At 39.4% G+C, this 8,231-nt stretch overlaps 1 protein-coding gene across 1 annotated transcript; it reads right to left on the bottom strand.

The window, feature by feature from the left end:
- Positions 1–471: 471 nt before the first annotated feature.
- Positions 472–4,364, bottom strand: LOC4331399 (mitochondrial inner membrane protein OXA1-like). Its single transcript, XM_015773086.3, has 9 exons — positions 3,792–4,364; positions 3,603–3,693; positions 3,188–3,232; positions 2,342–2,400; positions 2,061–2,136; positions 1,806–1,937; positions 1,609–1,716; positions 1,029–1,083; positions 472–940 (listed from the first exon to the last, which is right to left on the bottom strand). The coding sequence occupies exons 1-9, from the start codon at positions 4,259–4,261 to the stop codon at positions 720–722; spliced, it is 1,257 nt and encodes a 418-aa protein (XP_015628572.1). The 5' UTR covers positions 4,262–4,364; the 3' UTR covers positions 472–719.
- Between the last annotated feature and the right edge of the window lie 3,867 nt (positions 4,365–8,231).

Genomic DNA, 8,231 nt, shown 5'->3' with positions numbered 1-8,231 from the left:
CGTAGTGGGTTTCCACGCATGCGCGAGTCATTTTAGTTGGGCCGGGACGGGATTGTCACGCATGTGAGGCCTGTTCTAGTTGGGCCGTAACGAGAGGGCCATAAACTACTTGGACTGCGTTTCAAGGAGAAGTCAACAAGATGACAAGAGCGTGCCACTTCTCTCCCAAGTCCTGGTCTCATGGAGGAAGAACAAATGAACAATGCTCCGAGTAGCCATTTTGAGATCATCAGGACGGGAATGATGGTTCTTAAATGTTCCATCGTTACACTAATTATGATAATTATGAATTATACACGTGCTATTATAGTCAGAAACAATTAATTGTGAGGCATTTAGAACATTTCGTCCCTACAAGAACTCTTTGCGTTTTTTTTTATTATTTTAGAGATGAAACAAGATATCACAAAAAAAAAAGAACTAATATGTAGAGAGACTGCATTGTAACTTGTAAGCACATCAAGTAAAATATACAACAGAATTAGTCCACCATTGCCTTCCAATAGAAGAGTAGATAAATCGGTCTTACATACCATGGTTACTCTGGTTTATTCACTCCGGGTGGCAGTGGTATCATAGACTCAAAAATGATACCCACCTCTAACTCAAATACCGATACAAAACCAGTATGCGATGAATATACTTTGCTCCAGACACAAGGTACAAATGCATTCAGCATTCGTGGCCAAAAAAATCAAAACAAAAAAAACTGTTAGCCATTAATCTTGGGATTCACGTCTTGATTTAGCTCTGTTTTCAAGATCGCTGAACCGCTGGCTTAGAACAGAACTTGATCGATCTGATTCTGCAATAGAAGAACCTGCTGCAGGTACTGACTTGGATGCACCAAAAAGGTTGAAGGTCGGCTGTTGAGCCGGAGCAAACTGAGTTTCGATGGGAGGAAGATCTAAGAAACTCCTCACAGCTGGCTTCCGAAGAACTGAACCAAATAAAAAAAAATATTTGCACGTTAGGACCACAAAAAAAATGGAGGTTGCCAGAGGTCTGAAGCATGATAAATGACTTACCAAAACCATACCCAAGAGAGAACAAGTTCGATGTGACCCAGTAAAAGAAAATTGCCTGCAGAAGAAACGAGAAGCTGAATACCATCGATTTCTTTGTGTTAATATTAACACCATGCATCAATTTGTCACAAAAGACGGCACTTATGAAAGATCTAAATAGGCAGACCAAAAAAAGCCCCTTAGCAAAAGCAACTATAAGGACAAGTGCGGAACCCTGACTGTCCTTAGCAATACAAGCTATGCAGTACTTGCTAAACAGTAAAACCTAGCTGCTCAGTTTTCATTCTACTGCCTATCTAGTGTAGTTTTATAGTGACTGTATTCCTCACTCGTACTAAGATATAAACTAAAATTTTGATATCTCTGTTGATCGAACCTCACTTCGTCAAACTTTTGCCCGACTGATGGTGAAATCATCTTGGTTAGTTGGTTCTTGGGGTGTTTTAAGTTAAAGTTCAAGCTTTTCTCTTGAGACATGCAATGTAGTTTTGAGTATCTCCAAACTCCTAGTTTTCTCGTAAATTTTCCCACAGTATATGAATTATGTAAACTTAGATTCTGAGTACTTGATAGTTCATACCTTGGGAAAGCTCATCGTAAATGGAATAGTCAAAACAGCCATTACTCTAGAGAAATTCTTCATCGTCTTCAACATAGGATTTCCTTCCATGCCATCTTGCATATTTAACTGAAAACCGCAACATAGTTTCGTAACTAACTATACAATAACATAAGATGCATGAATTGTGTTTGCCAAAATGGTGACCTACATCATACCTCTACCGTAACCAAGAAAGTAAGCGATGTCAACATTGGGAGAATTAAAAGCTCATCAGGAGTTGTCAAATCAGTAAACCAATATATCCCGCCTCCTTTGAAAGAAGGAACTTTCTCAACCATGTTTGATATCTGAAATTGGAACAGAGTACAGAACAAATGCTAGAAGTTAAACATCAGGTAAATGTTATTGCAAGGTGGAACACAGTGTGGCATTACTAGTTTAGAAGTAATAAGGAAGTGGTGCAAACTTACGGCAAAGAAAAAGCTCATGAATATAGGTGCTTGGATGAATAGACCCTTCAATGGTGTCAGTGGAGTTACGCCATGCCTGAAGACAGCCATGAATTTTTTTAAAAAAAGATATTTCACGACTACTAAGTGAATACAGAAGTGGTTAGGTTATATTGCAGTGGCAAACTCAAGTTCAGCGAGACGTGTAAATGTTAAAAAAGTATGTGCTAAGAGGCAAAAACAAGAAAAGAAGAGGCACTTCCAGATCATAAGTGAACAAAAATGAACAAGTGAACATATACCTTAGAAATAGCTCGCCCAATTTCCTTTTCCCCTCTAGCATTGACTGAGGATCAGTTGACTGAAAAAGTAAACGGGATTGATTATATCATTAGTTAATAGTTATTTAAGTAGTCTTTTGAAAAGTTTAGAATTAAGGCTTCTGCAAAAAAGCTATCGATATGGGATCAGTGTTGTCCAATACACAAATATGTGTTTTCTTTCCTTTCATTAAAGGCATGCTTGGTTACCCTGCTGGCTGCTAGATAAAGCAACTGGCCAAATAGCATATGCTCACCTACCAACAGCAAGTATTTGGTAAAGCTCAAAAAAACTTGCGCTGCCAAGCAAAATCATTGCCCACATGACCAAGGCGACTCTCCAGTGGAGAGCAAAACATTTAAAAGCTCGTCACTTCTGTGGCGGTTTGATCCTCTACTACATGGTTTCAAATAGATAATGCGGCATTTTAGGACATTACTACACTTCCTATGAAAAATGCACTTTTAAAGAAATGGACCAAAAACCTAGCCTACTAACCATGCTTCCTTCATCTGTTACTCGTGTGCTGGATTTTTCATTACCAGCAATGCGAGTTGAAGATATCTAAACACGGATTATTAGTGTACTTAGTATTGGAAACTCAGCTTAGACAAACTTGACTATAGTGGAAGAGTGTTCATGGCCCTGATTATGTCTAGCTAGATGATAGAAGATAACTAACGTAGCTACTTGCTACAAAAGCATTTGACCTTTCTTTGCCTTCAAAACCACACAGTACTATGGTTTACCACATTAGAGATACAAATAGCATGTTCAAGGTATAACATACAAAATGAATATTTAACTGAATAGAAATAAAGGCTTACAGTTCGCATCTCCAAATTAATGGCTTCAATTTCTGGCCGCATTGCCTGCATGATATAAGAATTCCAACTGAGGAAATACAACTAATGATCTTGCAATAAAAACCCAACAAGACTTATAGACACATTATAAGTGATTAAGTTAATAAGACAAAGCGTCCAGCCAAAGCAAGTAACTAACTAAGTTCGTACATCGTTGTAGGATCATAAAACAGGATCTGTGCTCTGGAAATTGTGCAGAATTGAGAACCCAACGTGTTCAACAGCCACTCTCAAGTTTTCAAACTTATCGACTTTAACAAATTTGCATCTCTGATGTAATACCATGGCAGCAAACCAAACATGCATATAATAAATTATTTGACTGTTGATAGAATCTACTGGTAGCTAAAATGCACACTGGTGAGTCAGTCTTTACATTTAGCTTCACCGTAGCCTTCATCTGGTTCAGCAGCAGTGGGACAGTTAGCGTCCGGATCAACAGTGACGTGAGCGCAATACAAGCCCACCTACACAATTATCAATGCATCAAACAAAATTCAGTTCACACAGAGGTTATCTCGATCAAATTTTTTGAAGCTTAGTTAGACAGCCACGACGAGGTTACCAGTTCAGCCCCGTCAAGGAATGGACGCCGTCGATGAGGTGCTGCAGGGCGGCGACCGGTGCAAACGAGTCGGCGGCCGCCGCGGCCACCTCCCCGGGGAACGGCGCCGGGGCGGAGACGGGTACAGACGCCGCGGCGTCCGCGAGGACGTCCGCCGGGACGGAGACCGAAGATGCGGCGTCAGAGAGGACCTCCGCGGAGGCATCGAGCTCGTCGTTGGAGCGGGGCGAGGTGGAGAGGCTGCGGCGGGACGCGTGGAGGAGGCCGAAGGGGAGGGGGAGGCCGAGCGCCTGAGATCTCGACGGCGAGCGAAGCGCGGAGGGGAGAGGCGGAGGTTGGGCGGGGGGCGAGGGGTTCTCGGAGTGGTCATCGTGGTGGGAGGGGAGGAGGTGGGAGACGGAGGGGTGGAGACGGCGGGAGAGGTGGCGGGAGAGGCCGGAAGCGAGGCTCCTCCGCGCGGAGAAAGCCATGGCGGCGGCGGCGGCGGTGGCAGGCGGCGAAATCGCGGGGAGATCTCTCGAGAGGGAGAAGAGAGGCTTAACACCAAGGCGAATATTCCTCCCAGTATGCTGCAACTGACACCTGGGTCCTACTCCTACGCTCTAGTGTTGTGGGAAGGAATAAGTTCAACGGAGGTCCCTCAACTTAACAGCGAGATTTTTTCGAGATTCCTTAACCATAAAACCAGAAATCTTCAACCCTAAACTATAAAAAACCGTCTAATTTGGGTCCTAAGGCAGTATGAATGGGCCGAGAGCCCTAGAATAGATGCCCATCATGAAAATATCTTCTTTCTCAAACATGGGCCGTTCGGCCCGTCAGTCGCGTTCCCATTTCTGCTCTGGAGAAATTGTACTACACTTTTTACTTCCAAGTTCTACTAGTACTAACATAAGATTAAAAAATAAGTTCTACTACTAACATAGACGATGAGCTGATGATTCCTGCACAACTATTGGGTTTTAGCGACAAAAGACATCTCTCTCTTTTTGCGACAAGCAAGCTATTCTCTTCTGTATATTCAGATTAACGTGAGAACTTGAATTACTAGTAGCACCGTAAAATACTACTTCATCCACTCTAAAATGTAAACATTTTTAATGTGGGCATAGGTATTAAAAAATAGATGTAAATGATTGGAGAAAGATTGTGATTGGTTGAGGAGATGAAGAAATTAAATGGATAATTATTGTGATTTGTTGATAGGGGTGATAGTTAGATAAATAACTTTATTTTGAAACAATATATTATATTATAGATAGCTACATTTTGATACAGATGTTGTACATGATCAATATATAAAATTCTCTTGCACCGAGCATTTTCTCCATGTTTTATCTGCATTTTTGCCTTCAACTGAGAGTTTGAAGGTTCTTTTTTCAAGGAGATCACTGGGATTAATGGGCTTAAGCTGTGCCGTCATATCGAGTGTCCGCTGGCCCACTGGGCCCGTGCGGTCTCTTCTGGCCTTTCTCAAGACCACACAGTACACACTGCTCCGTCACTGCAGCCGGCAGCTCAGCTATGTACGTTCGCCAATTCTTTCTGTCCCTTCTCTCGCTCACTCAAACTTGTCTCTCGTGCCAGCTCGACAGGCAGATTCTCCTACTGAAAGACTTTCCGAACTGCCTCCTGCATTGTTAGGCCTGATTTTAGTTCCCAACTTTTTTTTTTCAAATTTTTAAGTTTTTCATCACATCAGAATTTTTTTACACACATAAACTTTTAATTTTTTCGTCATATTATTTTAATTTTAATCAAACTTTTAATTTTAAGGTGAACTAAATACACCTTTACTTACTCCACTAGTCTACTGGAATCCCGCTCTACGCTTCTACTGTACAGTCTTAGAGAGGTTCTGTCGTATGCAATCTTATAACCAAAACTCCCACAAAAAATCTCGTTTTTTTTTTCACAGCTCCATCGTTTCGTTGTTTGGAGGAAAAAGCGAAACTGCATATTTGTAAAGAAAAAATAATGTGTGAATAAAACTTTTATATACGTGTTCTTAACGATCTAAATGTAAAGGCTAAAAAATAAACTACAATAAAAAAACTCTAAATTTAAGATTGAAAATTTAAATTTTGGTTGATAAGGATAAGTATAAGCATAAGAGAAAAGGATGTGACCTTCAGCTTCTGAGAATGTCATTATAAAATCTATAAAATGAACTAGAAATTAATAATTATGTTTTTCAACTTTTCTAGATTCTTATAAACTTACCGCCAACCAACTTTTCTAAAGAATCTTAAGCTTTCGAAAAATAACTATGAAATATTGATTGCCATAGCGCCATGCACTCTTCTCCTAGGATTGTAGTACAAAAAAGTACCTTCTTTTCTGTTGCACAATCACTCTATACATACTTGTGCAATAAAAACAGAAATAAGAAAACCAGTGTCTTGCTCTGCCTTTCTTTCCTCGTGTACTTCTCTACAGGAGAACTTGTGATACTGTGCAGAGAACTAGTATACTGTATTGCCATGCCTGTCTGATACACTAACAGTGACTTGTTGACCTCTATCATTGTTCCCTGGATAGTAATTCTAATGTACAGCAAAATCTTTGATTAATTAATTCAAAGAATTTACATGTCGGCTTTGGATAATGAGCCTGTAATAGTCAAACCAGCCGAACTTGCACAGTAGAAGTAATTGTGATGAGCTGCGTGCGAGTCAGACAGAAGGTTGGACTTGTGAAGGTATACTTCACGGAATATTATGTTTTTCAGACAGGAGTTAATTAATCAGCATGTGATAAACAATGATCTCGCATCTTTCCCCACACGTAGAAGAACCACGGACAACGAAGCATAGGGTGCCCTCCTAATCCTGCATTGATCTGAGTTCAAACGGATCGATTAAGAAATGCTCTGCAATTTGACACTTCCTCAACGAGCTCAGTTTGTATTTTAACTCTAGCTAAGTACTAGCTCGAGTATAGTCTCCAAGTAGGCCAAGAAACCAATCCGTTTATACATGTTGACTAAATGGCAGATTTGCTGGTAAAGTGATACGCAAATCCCTGCAGCTTTGTCATGAAATGGCTATATATAGCCCTTCGAGAGCTATTACTGACCACTGTCTTCTGAATAAACTTACTTTATACAGAACGTACGCGTAGTATAGGTTGTTGCAGTTGGGCATAATATAGAGACAAATTCGCTGTTTCGTCAATTAGTACGACTTGTTAATTATTTGTTAAGATATACTACTACTGTAGATTAGTTTAAATAATCAAATGCAAATCTCAGGTTCTTCCTTGGCTTCACATGGTGCAGATGCGACGAAAAGTTAATCAGCTAACATCAGAATAAGTGCAGAAGGGACGATAGATGATTCGTTGATTCTTTAATCTTACAGGTAGTACTGATGTGAAAGATTTTTAAGTTAGACGTATCAAGCCACTAATAAGAAATAAACAATTGGACGAGCCACATGATGGTTAAAGCAAACTTGCAGCTCCATGATAAGGGATTTGGTGTGGTGAATAGTTGAATATATATAGCACTTACACTGCTGTACTAAACAACTACTACCTCCATTCCAAAATATAACAACTTTGGCTATAAATCTAGACACACAGTTATTTAAAATTATAGCTAAAAATACTTATATTTTGAAACTAATGGAATATACAAATCAAGACTAGAATAAGCCAATATCTTGTAATCATAACAGGTCGTTGACCCGCCCTAATTTAGTGTCAGGATGACAACTAACATGTGTGAATGATTTTAGTACAGCCAGAACTCGCAGGTTCCATTAACTTAAGTTGATTCTTTTAGTTTGGCACAACCAAACATGTGTACGTTTTGTTTTTGGTCCAAGTATACAAAACAAGATTAGATATACCGGACGAACTTATATGTTAACTATTAGCAGGCAGAGGCGAGTGCCAATATGTCCATGATAATATGATACTGTGTGCATGAATTGTGATAAACAACTAACAACTGATCAAGTAATTAAACAAATCGTACCGAAGGTATCATCCGAACAAACAGCAATCAAGAAACATTATCAACCATGCATGGTACTTAACGTACACTTTCGACATATACTACGATGGATAAAATTGTTGCGATCTCAATTGACATCTGGACAACAAGACAAGGAAATTTAATGGAACTAATAGAGATAACTGAAAACTCTGAGCAGACAGGTTCCCTGATTCTCTCATCATGTTTACGTAGCTTTTCTAGTCCAGTGGGCGCAGGATAAGAAGATGGAATTTCAAATAATGCTATGATATAGCAGTGAATTATTGGAAGATACGTACTCCCTCTTTCCTCTAATATAAGGTATTTTAATATTTTAGTTGTACTGTTTGACCATTCATCTTATTTAAAAAATTTAGAATTATTATTTATTTTATGTGTGACTTACTTTATTATCTAAAGTATTTGAAGCATAACTTTTTGTTTTTTATATTTGCACA

Source organism: Oryza sativa, chromosome 3 (assembly GCF_034140825.1).
Source record: "Oryza sativa Japonica Group chromosome 3, ASM3414082v1".
In the NCBI taxonomy this organism is placed as follows: Eukaryota; Viridiplantae; Streptophyta; class Magnoliopsida; order Poales; family Poaceae; genus Oryza; species Oryza sativa.
The sequence above is the reverse complement of the archived record's forward strand: the minus strand, read 5'-3'. Positions and strand labels throughout refer to the sequence as shown.